General features: G+C 41.7%; 1 protein-coding gene across 3 annotated transcripts in view; it reads right to left on the bottom strand.

Annotated features, from left to right (window-relative positions):
* LOC146668840 (ras and Rab interactor 2-like) overlaps positions 1-17,514 on the bottom strand; it is a 39,494-nt gene extending 21,980 nt beyond the window's left edge. For all 3 annotated transcript variants that reach the window (XM_085410895.1, XM_085410896.1, XM_085410897.1), the window contains exons 1-2: positions 17,355-17,514; positions 6,244-6,379 (exon numbers count right to left, since the gene is read on the bottom strand). In XM_085410895.1, coding sequence (XP_085267021.1) covers positions 6,244-6,312 — 69 coding nt within the window. In that variant the 5' untranslated portion in view covers positions 6,313-6,379; positions 17,355-17,514. The remainder of the gene's footprint in view (positions 1-6,243; positions 6,380-17,354) is intronic.
* Between the last annotated feature and the right edge of the window lie 2,843 nt (positions 17,515-20,357).

Genomic DNA, 20,357 nt, shown 5'->3' on the forward strand with positions numbered 1-20,357 from the left:
ATTTGCGTACATTTAGATTTCAACTTGTTCCACTGTATTTCACCCATAGTTCATGTACGTTTTTCTCTCCAAGCTCTGACTCACTTTCACAGTAAGCTGGTAAAATCAGAGGAACCAGCAACAAAAACTGTTGCAACTTCCTTTTATTTTAAAGCAAACGTGTGCCCCTTTCACCCCACACATTATCTCTGAGTCGTCTGCATTCAGTTAAAACACACATTCTGGCAAAATTAATTCCTGTATCGGAACAACTGTGTGCAATTTACTCCAAAATGTACTGGAGCTGAAAACTGTTTGGCTGCATAAAAATGTAACTGATTTCATGTTGTCTTTTTTCACTGCAATTTCCACATTCCCTCACTGCACATTTTAGAGAACTCCCAGGGGTTCAGAGCCTCCTCGTCGTATCAGAGCAGATGTTGAAATCTGGATGCTTTTCACTGATTATCTGGGTCAAACAGTGCAAACAGGGCTGCTCCTGAAAGCCTACAGTATTTATCTTTCTGATATTCTACATTAAAATGCAACATTTAGGGAAAATATGCCAAAAGGATGTGTATCATCACAGAAACGGCACATTTGTAAAGATTTTATGAACTAGCGCGCCCATTATACATTATAACCAGCAGGAGGCATCCTTCTCCAAACATTCTTCCCTAAACTGGGCTCCAGGCCAGACCACAGCCACCACAGGACCTTCAACCCCCCCTCACAGGACTAAGTGGAGCCAGCTCTGTAAAAGCCACAGACTCCCACAGCTTTGCATCAGGTCAAAACTCTGTTACACAACACGAGCCGATCCCCAGTGATACTGCAACACCAAACAACTAATATCTCAAACCCAGAGAAGGAGCTCTCAGCCGGAGCCTGGGTGGAGACAGAGGCTGACCAAAGCTGGAGAAACAGCCAAAGATTTCATGCTTCAAAGCATCAATTTTCAATCAAGAAATGTAAGAAATGTAGAAGTAGAAGCTAGAAAATAGCAAAGTGGAAGTTTGAACAGCATGAACCTTTAATTAGCACGGGTAATCCCAGAAAGGAAAACATTTGCTCTCATGTTTCATCCTTCTAAAGAACTAACGAGCGCTCTCCCATGCTGCTGACAAAGATTACACCACTTCAGACCGCATTGTTTACAGTGTTCCTGATGACAGATCCAGTTGAAATTCAAGCCACTAAACCAACTCAGAGACAAAAACAAAACTGGCAGCTCCCTCTGCCAGAGCGCCAGCGTCACATGGATGAGCGTTAAGTTGTTTCAGGTGTGTAGTGTTACCTGACATCATCAGCTGTAATGTAATGTAATTATCTGAGTTTGTATTAGCCAAAAGATAACATGGGAGGGAGTAAAATACACCATATGTTTGTTGTTGGAAACAGTTTCCAGTTATAATGCACAAAATGTTTTAAGGCTAGTGGGAATCACATAATAAAGTTGGAATTTGTCAGGCTGGTGTTGGACAGTACCAGGTTAAAAGTTTCCCCTTCGTCTTTGTAGTTAAAGCCAGAGTCCAGTCAAGTCGTAGAGCATACGTGAGCGTGGCATCAGTCTGTTTATCCTAATGTCACCTTCTAGCCTTTAAAACGGTTTCCATGTTACAGAATCATACATGAACTTTTTTTCTCTGCAGAGCCTCATATCCTGAGTTTATCCAGTGACGGAAAGAAGGAGAAACATTAGTTATTACATATTGTTGAGACGGGCACTGAATTATATGAATGCGAAAGTAGAAAGTGAGCCAGAAGAGCAGACATGGGAAATTCCTGACCGATAAAACGAAGGTCAGTGAGCACGAGCGCTGCTGAGTGACTGGATCTGGGCAGAGAACTCTAACGATGATACCCAACACAGGCCTTATGTCACACTGATGACCTTTAGAGAAAAACCACCCACATCCATAAAAAAGCACTCACTGATTTATACAGAGCTTTAAAAACAGGGTTTATTTTCATTCATTATAGTTTATTCTTAACAGCACAGGTATGCAGAGCAAAGGCAGACTGAAGCGCTCAAACACAGCTCCTTCAGCAATGCACGTGTGTGTGTGTGCATGCGTAGACGTAATTGATTCACTGCATGAGCTGCTGTTAAAGCCATGGATGGAGTCAACGGGAAACTATGTGTTTGGTTTTGACACACAGACGCGTACAGAGCGCTTTCACAGGGTTATTAAAGATGGAAAAAGCTGCAAAGGAAATTAAAAGTGTGACTTTGTTTCTGAGTTGCTGGTCTGGTCTAAAGACGTCTCTTTTACTTTCAAAGGGGTTTTACTCATTCCTCTGTGCAGGGCACTGATATATCATACAGATAAACTGAGCTGATGCAATCACTTCAGGGCTAGTGGGCATAATACACATAATAAGGATTTGTTACATCACTAACAAATCTTTGTTTTCTTTTTTTAAAAGCCCACATTTTACAAAGCCAGAAATGAGACCATCCTCACTGCCCTCTGGGAGAAACTGCCCAGAACAGAAAAGAGCTTCAAGTGTTATTCTTAGTAGGCTTTCAGGGGTGCAGAATTAAAGTATAAGCACCATAATGCCAGAGAAATGTGCAACGTGTGAAGAAAAAAACAAAATCTAATAATAAAAAGTTTGCACATATAAGGCAGCTTCAGAATCAAACCATAGTGGAGAGATGACCTCGTGCATGTAAAAGATTTTACATGAAAAATCAACTTTTCATTAAAAGACTGTATATAAAAATCTCTTTTACACAACTGACTTGCCAGTAAAGGGCACACACACACACACACACACACACACACACACACACACACACACACACACACACACACACACACACAGGTGGTGCTGGGAGCCTGTTGTGGTGGTGCAGAGGAGCATCACTATATCATCAGCATAGAAATGAAGGTTTGCTGCAGTGACATTTGGACCAACATTATAAACAACAGCTGTCTGAGAACACAACCCTGGTTCATGAAGCAAGGTACAAATGAATCCATCTACCTGTACGCACGTGCTCATGTCCCAGTCATACAGGTCTAGAGACTGCTCATTGACAACCACTGGTCACCAGGGAAAAGTGTGGTGCTAGAATAGCATTCCCCAACATTTTGGAACCATGGCACATATTTCACATTAGAGAAATCACACGGCACACCACAAAACTAAAATGTCACAACAAGCATATTGATCATTTTTCTCTGTGCATCAGGTACAGAGGAATTGCTTTCTTCTGACCACTGCCCATGCTTCATCTGGATCGTAACTTTCTCCAGGACCCAGCTCAGACTGACTACCTTTTCTTTTCAAATATTTTTTTGAAAATTTTGCTATTGCTATTATCACTGTGGTCTCAAAGCTCGGCTATTATGTCATTTCTTCTTCCTCTTCTTCTGTTTTACTGGCAGTTGAGAAGCCATTTAATTAGAGCAGGTAGTTTTACTGCCCTCTAGTGGAGGAGAATGTAACTGTGTTGCCTGTTATGCTGATCACTTAGAGTACTAATCAGTACTAATCAGTACTACTCAGGTGGAACCAGATAATCTTCCACGGCACACCTATGTGCCGCAGCACAGTGGTTGGGAAACACTGCGCTAGAAGATCCTGTGGTTTCCAGTAGCTGGAAGCAAGGAAGACGTCCAGTTGTCTGCAAACGCTTGCCTAATATTCTCCAAGCTGTTGTGAAACTGTGAAAGCTGTGGCATGGATCGGCTTCAAAGTAAAAGTAAAACCTTGCCATAGCAGAGATACTCACAAAGGAACATCTTTTACTGTGAAGGTGAATGTTTCTCATGTCAGGTCTTCACTTTTTCAAGCTTTGCCACAGTTTGCAGAGTAAATGTTACAATCTTCCGTGCAAACGGACGGTTGGGGCAATCTGCTAGCCCCGAAGCAATCATAGGCTGGTTTTTAATGCTGCACCATTTTTGCAACCAATTTCACCCAGCAACAGGCAGTAACCACTCATCACCAGTTGGGAAATACACGTTTTCCCTTAACACCCCATATTTGCCAGGGAGAAGTCGCTTAATAGTATCTAGGCCTGTGTGGCTCAGGCATTAGATGAAGTTAAAGGTCAGCCTCAGAGTTAAATCAGGGTTTTATACCACAAGGTTAGGACAATCCGTTTAACACTGACCAAGGCTCACACACAAAATAAAATGTTTAGGGCACTGAAAGATGAGGAAAGACTGAGGAAATCAGAAGCAGCGAGGAAACAGATTTACTGTCATGTGTTAACTCTCGAGAAATAGATCAGGTCTTTTCATAACACAAGACTACAACAGTACATACAGGCACTGCATGAAAAGGTTTTCACATCTGAGTGACACTTGGAGCAAAAATATGCAACTGATTGCAGAAGAGAAAGAAAACAGAAGAAATTAGGAGAAGATGAAGATGAAAGGGAGAGAGAGGAGTGGACAGAGAGAGGTTTTTATGAGTCCTGTGAGTGTGTTTGTCAGGCTGCCAGGAAGAGCAGCTGGTTTTGTTCATTTCCAGAACTTCTTCGATGCATGGCAGAAAGTGGAGGAAAACTGTCAAACACACTGATCCACTTTGGTATTTCATCAGTCAACAGTCCATATTTCCTGATTATATGAAGGAAAAGTGCTTAGTCAGAATTAATAATGGTGAGAATTTAAAGTTAAGATAAAACCTCAACAGGATAAAGAAATCCCAGAGTGCATAAATCCAAACAGACTCTGATGAGTGCTTTAAAAATACTAATAAAAAAAAATCATGAAGACATTCATGAGTCTGTCTCAAAAATGGTAAGAAGAAAAAAGATTACTGAACAGGGGTCTATGAAATTATTTGTGATTGTCAATAGATAAATGTGGCCAATCAAAACTTTTTTTAAAGAAACTATATGCAAGATCCCAAGCCTGGAATCTTTCCCAAATCAAACATTCAGATATTCAAGATCATCAGAAACCAGCACCATTGCTGTCGAACAGCAGGGCGCCAGAAAAAACTGAGCTCCTGCTGGATGAAGACAGTGCAGGAGGAGAGAGGGAAGGTGTATTTGGTGGCAAACTTAAATAAAAGGGGGAAATGACAGGTAGAGGGAGAGACCTGGCTGATATATGGTTTGGCAGAGGAGGAATAGTGAGGGGACACTGGGCGAAGGATGCTGAAGATGGAGCTGCCAGGAAAAGAAAAAGACCACAGAGACGGTCCATGGATGTAGTGAAGGAGGACATGAAGGAGGTTGGTGTGACAGAGGAGGTTGCTGGGGTGAGATGGCGGCAGATCATCTGCTGTGGCAACTCGAGAGGAGGAGGAAGAAGAAGAAATGTGATAGCAGTTTAAAACACTCAGAAAAATACTTAATTATCAACAGAATAATTATGTTAGTTATGCTGAGGGGTGTGCATGATAACCAGCTGAACAGCTGCTGCCAGCGGGGAACCTTTTATGACACCAGTTTGTAGCTTAAAGCAAAAATTCTTGTTCACTTTCATGTTTTTATTCTAAACTCTACTGGGGCAGCTTTGCATAACTAAATGTTCAACATAAGCCTTCTTTATCTTCATCTCCTGTCTAAAACGAGCTGCTTTAACTCCTCCTCTTTAAGGCAACTTTCTTCTGATTGGCTGCACCAGAAGGTATGAACAGGTGGGTGGACTTTTTGTTTTCACAGCCAACATCTGTGACTATTTATCTGATATGTGTTTACACACCTCTCTGCATTTAATCATTAGTTATTATTAATCTCTGGCTCTCTTCCACAGCATGTCTCTGTCCTCACTTCCTCCCCCAAACCCAGAACCTGTCACAGCAGATGGCCCCGCCCCTCCCTGAGCCTGGTTCTGCTCTGAGGTTTCTTCTTGTAAAACAGGAGTTTTTCCTCCCCACTGTCGCCAAAGCGCTTGCTCACAGGGAGTTATATGATTGTTGGGTTTTGTCTATTTTCTTTGTATTATTGTAGGGTGTTTACCTTTCGATATAAAGCACTTTGAGGCAACCGTTGTTGTGACTTGGTGATATGTAAACAAAGTTGTATTGAATTGAATGTGTAAATAAGTTTCAAATATGAAACAGACATTCATCGTTTCCTGTCCTGATCCGTCCAATCAACCAGTTACCTCGGTTTTCACATCACCCTTAATCTAAATCATCTCAGCTACAGTTTGTTTGTTCAATTAATCCAAAAGGTAAAAAAAAAATTGTTTAAATAGTTTCATAAAATTCAGCCACACAAATGTGATGACTTACTTTTCTGCATGATCTTTGTTCTGCTATGTCTCCACAGAGCTGTCCAGTCCTTACCTTAAAGAAACTGCTGCTCCTGTCTGTGAGACCACAGGAAGGATTTCTGGGTTGCGAGCTGGAGGCCATGTTGTCTTCCTGTCAGCAGGACTCGGTCCTTCTTCCTTTTAGGTCAGCGTCTGCAGAGGCTGGCGCTCTGTGGGACACAAACATGTTTCACTTCAGACACTTGAGCTGTGGTGCACCCAGAGGAAATTCCAATTTCGGCCACAGTCGGGGTTACAGTGATGCTCGTCTGCTGGGAATCTTTGATTGTCACTCTCCTCCCCTCCTCCCCTCCCCCTTTTTTATTTTGGGCTGAACTGCTGTCCTCTGATTACCTGTCTCCACCGTTTCCTCACCGTATCACATTTTCACTCTCTTCATTCCTTCATCCTGTTCTCATGTCCTCATCCCGTCATTCATAATTTATTTTCCATCCCGGACAGCCTCAGTTCCAACACAGCTGCTTTCCTTCCCCACCCATCAAAAATTAACGTCTCCAAATATGAGAAAACGTAAATGTCTGGTGGTTTTTAACTTCCATAAAGTGAAAACAGAAACAGGCCTGCACCTTCACATTTTTAAAATCTCTTTTATGGTCTTTATCTTTGTCTCTTTGTCTCTCGACCTGCCCTTCTCTGCAGCCAGGCTGAAACTATTAAGACTAGCACTTTCCTTTCCTGCAGAGGTTCATAGTCCTGGTGAATCAGGGCGATGCGCCATTTGTCCGTCAGTCTCCACATCCACTTTTATCTCCCTCAGACAGGAAGCCATTAGCCCCACCCCTCACCCCCCCACCCCATCCCTCTAACCCGACCACCACCATCACAGACTGAGGGGGAGGAAATAAAAAACCAGAGACAGTTCACAGGTTCAGGTCAGGAAAGTGACGACCAGCTCATCCACACTTCATGGTGCCTCAACAAACCCACCCTCAGTTCAATGAAATATAATACAGAACATATCCTGGTGCAACAGTTTGAATAAAACTATGAATCTTCATGTATTTGTCTGCAGTACTGCTCTGATTCAATTATATTTTTATCAGGTTTTTAAACACTGATTTATTGTATCATATTTAAATTTGTATTTTTACTGACTTTTATTTAATTTTACTTATTGAGACATTTTATTACACGAGCCTTTAACCATCCAACTGTCCATTTTCTATCACTTATCCAGGGCCGAGGTTCAGACCTCCCTCTCCTCAGCCACTTCCTCCAGTTCAGTCGGAGGAACACAGGGGCGTTCCCAGGCCAGCTCAGAGATACGATCTCTCCGGCGTGTCCCGAGTTTGCCCCAGAGCCTTCTTCTTAGGACATGCTCAGAGCGCCACACGCAGGAGGCATTGCAATCGGATGCCTAACTCAACTCCTTTCATGCAACTTTGGAGGGGGGCGGCATTTGGGATAGTTTTAATCATAAAAATGTTTCCTATCATAAATTTGGGAAACTACAAGTTTACAAAAATGGACCCTTTGTGTTTCAAGGACAATAGAAAGAAGCTTTGTTTTTTTATATATTATTCCACCACAGATAACAAACCGGCAGCAGGATGATTTACTGCTGCAAAATATCCTAATGTTACATCTACAACCCAGAATCATCATTGTTGTTATGCAATAATGTTTAAAATTTGGGGGTTTTGACAGATTTTTAAATATTTATGTTTTCTTGTTTTTTAATGACATTTGTCACATTTATTATGCACGGTACATTATGTTGGAACATGTTAAGAAAAGAGTTTTTAGGTAACTTTTCAATGAATTTATGACTCTGCTGTTTATCTACAAGTGATGGAGGCTATTCCCAGCATTTACATCTGTGCAGGATGTCGTGACACTTTAGGGAGGAGCAGTTCAGGTTACAGCACAGGTTATGTTGTAAGGTTTGTGGCTACAGCGCATCTATAGATTTAATGCAGAACTATAAACTCTATTGTTACAATATTGTTACAGAAAATTTCTTCTGTATGAAATATAATGGGGTCATAAATGAGGTCATCTTAGTCACTGAAACTGTTTGGTTACTCGAGGGTTTTCTTTGGCTGCTCTAACCTGGGAATTTCCAAACTACTGGGATAAATATACTAGTGCAATGGCTCAAGTCCAAGTGCTGTGTCAGCAGCACACAGGGCAGCGCCTGTTTCATCACACTGTTTGGACAGGAGACATCTCATCCATCTTTTATATACAGTCTATATTGGAAATCAGATTTGTTTGCTAAGATGAATCAAAAAGTTTACAAGGTGATAAAACAACAGCTTAATACATGTAGCCATGAATTTAAAGATGTTACAGCAGAAAGAAAAGCATTAATCAGTTACATACAGGAAATTGCTCTGCAGGGATTATTTCTGAATCTGGCTTCTGAAGTGACGACGTTCAGATGTTCTCCGTCGTATTTCAGTGATGATGTTTGAATGCTTCAGTCAGACATGCAAAGAAGACCCTGAATCATCTCTAAGTTATGCTGCAACAGGGTTTGGCTGCTGTGGGTTTTATTACAGACAAAACAAGAATAAAATGATTCTAATGACTGAAAGTTAATACTGACTGAGCAATACTTGTTAGTTACAGCCTGAATAACCCACAGTGAAGTCAAACAAATGCTGGTTAAGCTCTAATATAAACTGTGCAGAGACTGCACCCATTTCCTGATGTTCTCTAAACAGAACCGATCGTCTGCTTCAGCCATCGTGGTTTCATTTTGACAAACGAAAGAATGTCAGGAGAAACACACATGACGTGAACTTTACTTTCTTTGTCTTCTTCTGCTGTCGATTTGGTAAAAGGTGTGATAATAGCTGACGTGCCAATGAAATCTGATAAATGTGTTTCCACAACACAAACCTCTGAGCAGCTGATGGATCACAGAGCATGCTGGGTAATGTAGGAAAACAAGATGAGCACCTCTTAACAGCTCCATCAAAAATCACCTTTTTTTTGTGAGAGCTTCCAACCTAAGAAAGAAATTATAAGACAGAGACCTGGCACTGAAACTATGATCCAGATGATTTAAAAAAAAAAAAAAAAAAAGCTATTTGAAAACGTCCTTCAGGGAGGAAAATTCAGGAAATTTCTCAAGCAATACAGCAAGTAAAATTATCACCCCCAGACGATCCTCGTTCGAAAACTAACCAGAAGTGAGCCCATAAAATCACCAGAGGTGGCTCGTCTTTCCCCAGACTTCTACAAAACCACGAACCCACAGCTGTAGTTGCCGTAATGTCAGAGATTTGTTTCTAAAGTCTCCTTTTGGAGCACTACGATGAACGTTTTCACTGTTACCATCTCGGTTTCAATTATAGGGCATTAGCCAGTGAGCATACCACGGATAATCCTCTGTTTTGAAGCATACCATGACCAAGATCTACAAAATGGACCGAAATGAGTGACTGAGCCTATTAATGCAGCAGGAAAGTGTTTACAGATGTCAGGGGTTGGAATGCCGTTTTCCCAGGACCGGAAATGTTTTTCAACCACAGCTTTCGCCATCCAATGGCCTTCAGCCAGAACGCAAGTTTATTTCAAATCATTTCACTTTATTTTTTCTGTCCTGGAAGATACAGTACGTCCATGTTTTTTTACTGTCAACTGGGCATTAAAAGAATTCATGCTAAAGGCACTCAACCATAACAATTCACCCAAACCGTAGCTTGTTACAGTCACACTGTATTCAGCTCTGTGGTGTTGAATTTTCCATCTGACTGCAGTCAGGAATGAAGCTCTGTGCCACACTGATAACAGGATCATTCACGCAACGCAAGCTACAAAACATAGTCAGCACTACTATTATAACACAACAACAGTGCAAAGGGTTAAAATTCGAGTGAAATGAAAGTGTTTAAAGTAATAAAATTCTATTTATATGGCACTTTTCAAGATAATATCAAAGAATGGTCGACAGGAAAACAGCTTAAACATCCAAGTAAAAAGTTCCTCAAAAGCAGAGTCCACAGATCTCAGGCTCGGTGGGAGAGAGTTCAAGAGTCGGAGGTCACTCTTGTAAAAGCTCTGTCTCCTTTAGGTCTCAGCCAGCAGGTCCTGGTCACATGACCTCAGGGACCTGCTGGGGATGTATGGGTGTAAAAGTTCACTGATATATGCTTCTACTCGTCCATGCAGAGTTCTAAAAGTAAGTGGAGTTTGAAGTTGACGTGAAGTCAATGCAACTGAATGAGCAACAGTGTGACATGTGAGGCCTCGCAGCAGCGCTCTGAACAACCTGCAGATGTTCCAAGGAAGTTTACCTAAGTAAACCACTAATTACAAGAATCCAGATGTGATGAAATAAAGTATGGATAACAATTTCCAGTTCACACAATAGAACTCAACTTTTAATGCTTCTTATGTGTTAACAGTGGAAGCGAACCACAGACTTCATATGATCTTACTGGACTAATATTAAAGCTGCTGTGTTGTACAGATCATCAAAGGAGTTTGTGCCTCAGATCTAATGAGTGAATTTCTTGGGTTTTGTATGTTAATTAGTCCTAATTAGCCAATATGTGTGTCTCCGCTTGGACTCCCGTTGTTAAGAAATGCAGCTTGCTAACCAAGCTTGATAGCATTAGCTAACAACATCTGGCTTCAAAAACAATAACAGCATTTAAAATACTAATGTTAAAGCTTCAGAGTGCATACAATACAATAGCAAACAGTAACTATCATCTGTTTGATGCACTCCAACACTAACCCATCCAACCATGTTCAACCTATAAAAATGGAAAATATTCATTTAATGTTTCAAACTGCTGTGAAACTGCGTGATATTTTCTCATTTCTCTTTACAGCCGGTCTGTAAATGTCTTTCCAGTGGGTTTTTATTCAAACTGTCAAAGACGGCATGAAGTGTGACTTTACTCAAACTCTCAACAGACAAACAAAAAGGCAAACAGGGTCCGTGATGCTGTCAGAACAGCAGAGCATGGCGATGGGGGGCTGCAGGCAGCTGCAGATAAGAACTCCCACACGTGGGTCATGTTATCGCTCTGAGGCAAACCAGATGATGGTGTGGGTGTATGCAGGAAACAGCCATTTGGAGGGCATTTGATTTGAAAGGTACATTTAATCAAAACAGGGCAAAGGAGTTGTTTAAAAAGGATCGACTACAGTAGAGGAAGATGATTAAGTGAGCTCTTTGTGGCTGCAGAGCAGAGCAGTGGTTGTTGGTGAGTTCAGCTGAACCCACTGGCCCAGGGAGGACCTGAAGAATCTGATCACTCACAGATTTTTAAAAGGAGGACAGAAGGGTTGGATTACTCTCATTTTTTCCATGAGCTGTTTATGAATCTCTTGTCAGTCAAACACCAAGTGGACCAACAGCCTGACCTCTAATCACAGCTTTAAGAGACTCCTGAAAATACTCAAAGTGCCAATCAGACAAATCCAGCTTCACATATAATCAGAGTGCCACAGGATTAAATCATGGTTAGAAACTGTGTCAGGCACCAGCAACGCCCAGCCAAAACTTTCCAAACGAAAGGTCAGCTGAGAAAAGCCTGGATATTTTTCCCTGTGCTGCTCCCCTTTAAATTAGTAACAGAAACACTGGATGGAGCTGAGCTGTGAGCTCCTCGGTGCAAACGCTCGGACTTTACCAGACTAGAAAGGAAGATAAAGGGGCAGAAGATGGAGCAGATAGTTTGGGAATTTCCAAATGAGATAAGGAAGAGAAGGGTAAACAAACACTAGAAACTCCCGTCAACCCAAACCAGCCTGTAACCAGTGCTTAAGATGTGGCCTCAAAGACAAAGTGCATCTAGAAGCTGGCTAGAATTGGCTTAACATGACGTGTGAAAACTGAAAAATAGCTGGCCAGCTGTGCCAAATCTGCCTACCAGCACCTCCAAAGTGCTTTAGTTATGAGTAGTTCCTATAATCAGGTGTATATTTCATATCATATACACATATATGAAAAATGTGTTTGAAACAGGTTTGAAAGTTCTGTCATCAAAGACAAAACATCAACATAAATCCACATTATGTTGAATTTACACAAGACTTCCCTCTCTAGAAAAATACCCCAATAATTTTATTGTAGCTCAGCCAAAATTTGACATATTCATGAGATAAAAATCACAAAGAATGCATTGGGAGAGAACGAGAACCCTTAATTTAAGTTAAACACATTTTGTTTTCCTTCTGTGTCTGTAGGACATAAATGTAAGACTCTTCTCCCAGAATCAGCATCTGGAGGTGTTTCTCAGCAGAAGAGGACCTCATCTCCCTAAAACACAAAGACTCACGATACAGTAATAGCAGCAGTGCATTTAACATTGTGACTGTAATGATTTTTGAATGAGCACTTTGCAGTTTTGCAGGCTTACTTATTATAGATTAAAACACACATATGGCAGCAAGCAGCTGAAGAAGCATCCTCACAGTCAAGCACGGAGAGGAAACGTCATGCTTTGGGCTGTTTTTCTGCTTAGTGTACAGGATGACTTTGCTGGATTGAGGGGCCAATAGGTCACGATACGTATGTCACATCTTGGACAAGAAGCTCCTTTCCTCACGCAGACGATGGGCCTACATACTACCACAGCAACAACAGGGAGCTAAAGAAGAAGGCCTTTCACGAAGTGGCCTAGCCAGCCTCCAGACCTCAAGCTTCAAAGTGACAAACGGCAAATAAGAAACCTGAATGATTCAGAGAGTTTGTGGTGAGTTGAGGCCCAAATCTCTCCTGAGAAGTCTGCAAACCTGACCAAGTAACATCTTACTGCTTTAAGGGTTTCTCCATCAAGTAATAAGTCATGTTTTGCATGTGATTAAATACTCATTATACTCAGTAACAAGCAAATCAAATCAAACTTTTAGGTGATTAAAATAAAATTATTTCTTTGTAGGTGAGCAAACTTACAAATTCAGCAAATATTGGAATTATTTCCCCCACTGTAGGTACTAAGATGCTGCAATGATTCATTACGATGAATGCAATCAATGTTGTTTCCTTGAAGAATAATTCTGGTCTATTCTCTATTATCAGTGGCTGTAATATTATGTACGGTAACCAATCGAGTCATGGAAATGTTTAAACACTTGAATTCCCTCAAGACAAATGAAACAAATGAGTTTGGTAGTAGGGCTGCCACGATTAGTCGACTAGTAACGATTACGTCGACTATTAAAATCGTTGAAGACTAATTTAATAGTCGACGCATCGTTTGAAGCTTTGTAAGATCCCAAAAGACGCAGGAATGAGTAGTAGGATTTAAGAGTGTAATAACGGACTGAAACAGAAGATGGCAGCACTGCATGTACAAGGATGCCAGCTGCCATTAAACCCCGAAGAAGAAGAAGCTGTGTCCCAGAATTCATAGCGCAGCCCAGCGCAGTTTCCAACAATGGCGGCAGCTAGTTAGTTTTAACTTTACTCTTATTATTCTTTCTGGGTCACAAAATAAACCTTTAACGTATTTTCAGGCGAGAATGTAGCTGTGTAAACCTCAAATATCTGCTCAGTTTATCAAGACACCACGTATTTTCAAAAGCGCTCCGACGTTTTCGGAGACGTCTGTTACCCACCGCTAGCTCGATAGCTAGCCGGGGGCAAGGCTAACTAGAGCCGTGAGAACACCGGACTCCCGGCAAATCGTTTTCAAACCCACCGCCGTCTTTCGCTAGTCAGGTTAAACATATATATAAGTCACTTAGATAACTTAAAAATGTTATTGTTTGGCTTTCTTTAGTATTTTATTTGTTCCTGAGTAAATCGGTTTGGCTGAGATTAAAGTTATAGTTTTTGCACAGCTAAAACTGTCAAGCAGACAGCTGATTATCAGAAGCTGGAGAATATACTCCGGTGTCCTGTTATATTTTAGAAAGCAAGGAGTTTATTAAACTTCACCGAAACAATCTGCAAATTTCATTAAAAATTAATAAACTACCATCTTGTCTTTATTTTTAGTTAGCACAAACACTTCAAGCTGTAAGCTAATGATAGTTATATAAGACCAGATGCTGCTGGTGCAATAAGCTGTACGCTGTACCTCCAATGGATGATGATCTGATTAGTCGACTAATCGCAAAAATAATCGGTGACTAGTCGACTATCAAAATAATCGTTTGTGGCAGCCCTATTTGGTAGATAAATTCTGGCATTTAAATGTTCAACCAGAGACTTTTTCTTTACTTGAAATCTTTGTGAAATAACACATACAGTCAGCGCAAAGCCAAAATGGGAAAACCAGAACCCAGCGCGTTTCTGCAGGATCACAGCGGACATCAGTGAGGCTGCAATCAAAGCGCTCAGTGTTAACATCCCCAACCGGACGCTTGTCCAGCCAGCATGACGTCACTTTCCATAAACCTGTTTGGAGTTTTCAGTTCTGCCTTGAAGGTGCGGGCAGATGTGATTTAAACAAAAACTCTGTTCTTCTAAAGCCAATGCAGACAAAAACAACATCAGCTTCATAACCCAAATCTGACAACCTGGCGAGTTATTTCTCATTTAAAAACCTTTTTGCTGAGTCATTTCCCCTGTGCAGCATGTAGAAAGGGTGCAAAGTGCCAAAAATGCAGTAAAACTAATCTCCTTAACAGATTCCAAAGAAGCTTAGATGAGGAAATTGGGAGCTTATTAGGCCTCTTCTAAAAAACATCAGCTAACTATTTGTTTAGGAAAGAAAGAGTCGGATATGCATTTAGGTGCAGACATCTTTTTGGATAGAATCACTTCCTGCAGTTGTGAAAGCGAGCTGGGACATGTTGCCACCAGATACAGAAATTCTTTCAATTTCAGGAAAACCCCCACAAAATCCAACCTGTGGATTAAACAAGTGAGGGACTGTGCGAAAATTATTGCAGGGAATAAAAGGATCACAGCTGAGGAAGGATTAATACGTTTTTCATAAAGCGAGTGAGGTAACTCATTTGGTAGAGCAAGGAAAGGTAGCTATTTTTCCATTATTTCACTATTATTATTATTATCACTGTTAGTGTATAATAAGGTGCACCGTCTGACATGTATTTACATTTTTCTCATTAGTCTAGTACGATTAGTTTGTTTTGCATGTACAGATAAAGAAGAACTTGTCTATGCATACAGTCATAGCCAACCTATCATCTGTGCTTATGGTGGTTTATGTGTTATACATTTTTTATATATAACACATCTATATGTTTTATAGATATATATATAAAACATATATATCCACATTTGTGTGTTTGTCACATTCATAAACTGTGAAGTGAAAAGGGAAGTGAAGACGACGCCTCTCACAAACATTGTTAAAATTATTTTTATGACCTTTTTTTCAGTTGTGTCACATTTAGCCGAGCAGTAGCTGAAAATCTTCCTGAAAAGGTTAAATATCATCAACATGTTTGCTGACAGACTCGCTGCTATAAACCTGCACAAATCATCCCGTCACAGCCCTCTGGGAATGACAGCTTTGTTCTTTCTTCTATCGTTAGACATACGCACCTCACTGGAAAATGAACAGTAACATTCACAGTACAACTTCAGCTTTGAAAATGAAGCCTTTTTTAATAAGGATAAAATCTTTGCATGAAATTGTCCGCACACAGAACTTTTGTGTCAATCCCTTCTCTTGTCCTTTTCTCCTCTATGACTAAATATATCATTCTTTGTGACATATTAAACTTCAAAACCTAAAATAACGGGTTTAATGGAATCTCCTGCCAATTGTATGCAGACGATACACAGCTATGCTTTTCTGTTAAGCCCAACATCCTCAGCAGCCTCTCATGCCTCAGTGAATGATTTTCTGCCATTCTTTGTTAGACGTATCAAAGTTTCCTTCATCTCATTTATAGTAAAACTGAGGATTTTATGTTTGGCACGGACACTTTTCCCTAGGAGGTCAGTACAGTAGCTCTTGCCAGCACCATCAAATCATCTACTCAGAACCTCTGCATCACCTTTGACCAGCATCCGAATTTTGAATCTCACATCTCTCAGCTCACCCTTGTTTCCCTCATGTCAGAGATACTGCAAATACGTCAAACCTTTCAATCAGTTCCTTTCCTATTTAATCATCTGGAACTTTTCTCTGGCCTTGATTATTGTAATTCTCTCTTCACGTGTATCTCTCAGTCCTCCATAGCCTCCCATTAGTGCAGAGAGCAGCAACACGGCTGATAAGAAAACTAGCCAGTGCTCACATATCCCACTTATTTATGGATCTCTTCACTGGCACCCACTGAAATTCAGAATAATCTTCAAATTCCTGTTATTAACATATATATAACATATATACACATATTAACATATAAAGACCTAATTGCTGGAACCAACCTCTTCGATCAGCCAATCATGGTCTCATTACTGTCCCACGCTCTGATTTTAAAACCAGAGGTGATCACATTGAGTTTGTAGTGTAGCCCCCAAACCCTGGAACAACCTTCCTCAGCCTATCACGTCTGTTAATTGTTTTAAACCACGTTTTTATTTACACTGTGAAGCTCTTTCTAGCTCTGTGTTTTCCAAAGTGCCGTAGAAATACAATTATTCTTTGTATTAAAACTTGCCGCTCACCACAACACCCATTAAATCATCTGGCCTTGGTCAGAAAGCTTTTTTTTACGTTTAAACCCTGCTAGCCTGGCACTGGGGACAAAGAGATTTACTATATTTCAGAATTTGTTTTGGCCTCACAGGGGCATCAAAGGGTCAGAGTAGAAGAAAGAGTGGAAAGGTCCAAAAAGTAAAGCACCCTGAGGGGATCTTGTGTTTTTTACGACAAAGAAGAGTGTGATGGTTTCTACAGTGCCTAAAGTAAAACTTTTACGTCTGGGTTTTATCATATTTGAAAGAAAAATCCAAAGCTTTGAAGTCGCAGTTTGATTTACAGCCATGAACATGTGTTTACTTTTACCAGCAGCTTTATGCTTTCAGTTCATGATGGAAAAGCAGCTCAGCCTCATGTGAACTTTACAAAATGCTTCTGCTGTGATAAAATCAGCTTATTTTAGCGATGCCGCTGCAGAAGGAAGCGAAAAGGCGCCCCGTGTAAACAAAGTGCGCAGAATAAACAGACTTTAGCGCATGTGTCGCTGTTCCTCTGCAGCACGGGAGGAAAACTCCCGTCACCCGTGTCTGCAAACATTTTAACATGTCCTGCGTTTCCTGAAAGTTTTAGAACTACTGCGTCCACTAACCTTACTGTGGTTGATCTAAGTCGGTGTGTTACTGCTGCTTTTGTCCATGATAAAAACCCTCCGGGATGTTTCGGTTTGTCCGACGGCACCGAGGAGCTTCTGGTCCCCCCCAGTGTCTGTCGGTTACATCCTTTAACGGAGACTTCGTGGTTAGACAGCTGAGGTGTTGGAGACACAGGGGGAGGAACGGGGGGGAGAGGAGGAGGGCGGTAATACGATTCTTCCTTCTGATTGGCTGAGACATGATTTTACCTTGAGTTTCCTTTAAACGTTGAGGAATTCATTGCGTCACATCTCGCACTGTCTTTAAGTTACGTCTTTAAGTTTTTTTTATTTAACAGTCTGCTGAAGTAAAAGTGAGGATTCAAACAGTTGAACAGACACAAAATGATTTCTGAGAAGTGATGGCCTGTCTGTTTGTTTTCTCTCCCTGCAGCACTGGTTTGGATCGTCATCATCGCCACACCAACCCTCTGCATGTGCTGCTCCACTTCTTGACCAGTATGTCCACTGTCCCTCCTCTGCACATGTCCAAATCATTTCAGCTTTGTCTCTGTTTGTCTCCAAACCCCACAGCTGGTCGTGTCCCTCTGATGTACTTCTAATTCTGTCCATCCTGCTCACTCCCAGTGAAACCTGAACATCTTCAACTAGGCCTCTTGTTTTTCATCAGTACCACTGTCTACAAATCATACATCACAGCAGGTCCCACTCCCATCTTGTAACCTTTGCTTTCACTCTTACTGCTATCCTTCTGTCTAAAATCACTTATCTTCACCCACTCCACTCTGCCTGCACTCTTCTTCACCTCTCTTGTGCACTGCTTTGGCTGGTCTTTAAACTCATCTGGGGCGGCAGCATCTCTGCTGGGGACAGGAAGAGACTGAACAGGCTGATCCGAAGGGCCAGCTCTGTTCTAGGATGCCCTCTGGACCCAGTGGAGGTGGTGAGTGACAGGAGAATGGCGGCTAAGCTGTCATCCCTGTTGGACAACATCTCCCACCCCATGCAGGAGACTCTGACAGCACTGAGCAGCTCCTTCAGTGGGAGACTGCGGCACCCACGGTGTGGGACGGAGAGATTTCGCAGGTCTTTCCTCCCCACTGCTGTCAGACTCCACAATAAAGACTTTTGCAGCTGATCAAACACACAAACCCACACATGTGCAATAAGACTGCTATATGTGCAATTCTTCTTCTGACAAAGTTGTATTTTTGTATTTTCCTACTCAGTTGTATATAGTATTTGTATTTGTATTTTATTCTATTGTATATAGTATTTTATTGTATTGTATTGTATTTTATTGCATTCCAGTGTTTTCTAATTTCTGCTACATAACTTTGCACTTTTGCTGTAACAAAACAAATTTCCCACCTGTGGGACTAATAAAGGTCATCTTATCTTATCTTATCTTATCTTATCTTATCTTATCTTATCCTCTTCAGTGCTCCTTGCATCTTCACTGTCTTCCTCTCATTCACACACATGAATTCTGTCTTGCCTCTACTGACTTTCATTCCTCTTCTCTGCAGAGCATACCTCCACCTCTCCAGGGTCTCCTTCACCTGCTTCCTACTCTCTCTACAGACCACATCTGTGAACATCAGAGTCCACAGAGACTCCTGCCTGACCTCATCTGTCAGCCTGTTCATCATCACTGCAAACAAGAATGGGCGATCCCTGATGCAGTCCCACCCCCACCTTCAACCCATCTGTCACTCCACTGCACACCTCACCGCTGTCTTGCTGCCCTCATACATGTCCGGCATCACCCTCATATACTTCTTTGCCACTGCTGACTTCCTCATGCAGTATCACACTTCCTGTCTCAGCATCCTATCATCTACTTCCACAAAGACACAGCGAGGCTCCTTCTGACCTGCTCCGTATTTCTCCATCAACACTCTCAAAGCAAACGTCACGTTTGTCGGAATCTTTCCCAACATGAAGCCTCGATTCAGTAACTCCCATATCATCCCACTCTCTGAGTCGCACTGGATGATAAAGCTAATCAGATAAATGTTAAACACATGCATGTTGGTGAATTTCTCAGGAACTTCTGTTTAATTCAAGGTGGAGTGAACTGCTTTGGTTTTTCCCTTTTATGAACTGAAAAACGAAACGCCTGTGGCTCAGGATGTAGAGTGGGTCGGTGGTTTGATTCCCGTCTCCTCCAGTTTGTGTGTTGAAATAAATCGGAGGAAGCCGCTGCACTGAATCGCCCCCGACACTGTGTGAGTGTGTGCGAATGTTCAAAGTGCTTACTCATAGAAAAAACACTTGTGCAATTTGTTAAATGAGGCTTGTAGTAAAAATCATTTTGAGTTCTTAAAAGTGCTGTACAAGTACCAATCCATTTACCATCAAACTCATGTAACTCATGGCCATTCATCATAAAAAAAACTGCCCCTGTCTGAAGCAGTCATCAATGAGTAATACTTGAGAATTTTTCCAAGTAAGTCTTCTGCTTTCTTCAGGGAAGAAAACTGAGTCTGTACCTTCTCAGTCTCTCCTAAAAGCCAGGCACCATCTACAGTCATGGTAAAAATACATCTTTTATATCAGGACATATACATACATTCAAAATGTCACATTACATCACGTCCTTCTTTATTTACCAAAAGCTAAACCAAATGTGTGTAAAAAACCAAACGGTGGGCTGCCCCGGTCTCTGTGGGCCCCGGTCCGGATGGGCCTGGGCCCCTTTGCCCAGAGTGTGGGGGTGCCTACTGGGGTCAGTGGGGGAGCTGGCCCCAGAGAGGGGCCTCTTGCCCCTCCCTTCCTTCCCTCCCCATCTCCAGCTGCCTTCCTCTTCCCGCTCCACCACAATCACCCACACATGCAGGGCCTTGGGGTGCAGGTGTGCAGGGGAGGCATCTCCCCCCCTGTCCCCTTCTGGCCACCTGTGCCTCAATTTTATCCCACAACTTAAACATTCACATTACTCACACTCTCATAACACATACATATAGGACCTTGGGGGTGGGCATGCCACACAGCATC

This window comes from Rhamphochromis longiceps, linkage group LG6, assembly GCF_057381845.1.
Source record: "Rhamphochromis longiceps isolate RC_006_pf linkage group LG6, R_longiceps_female_GT1.1, whole genome shotgun sequence".
Taxonomy (NCBI): domain Eukaryota; kingdom Metazoa; phylum Chordata; class Actinopteri; order Cichliformes; family Cichlidae; genus Rhamphochromis; species Rhamphochromis longiceps.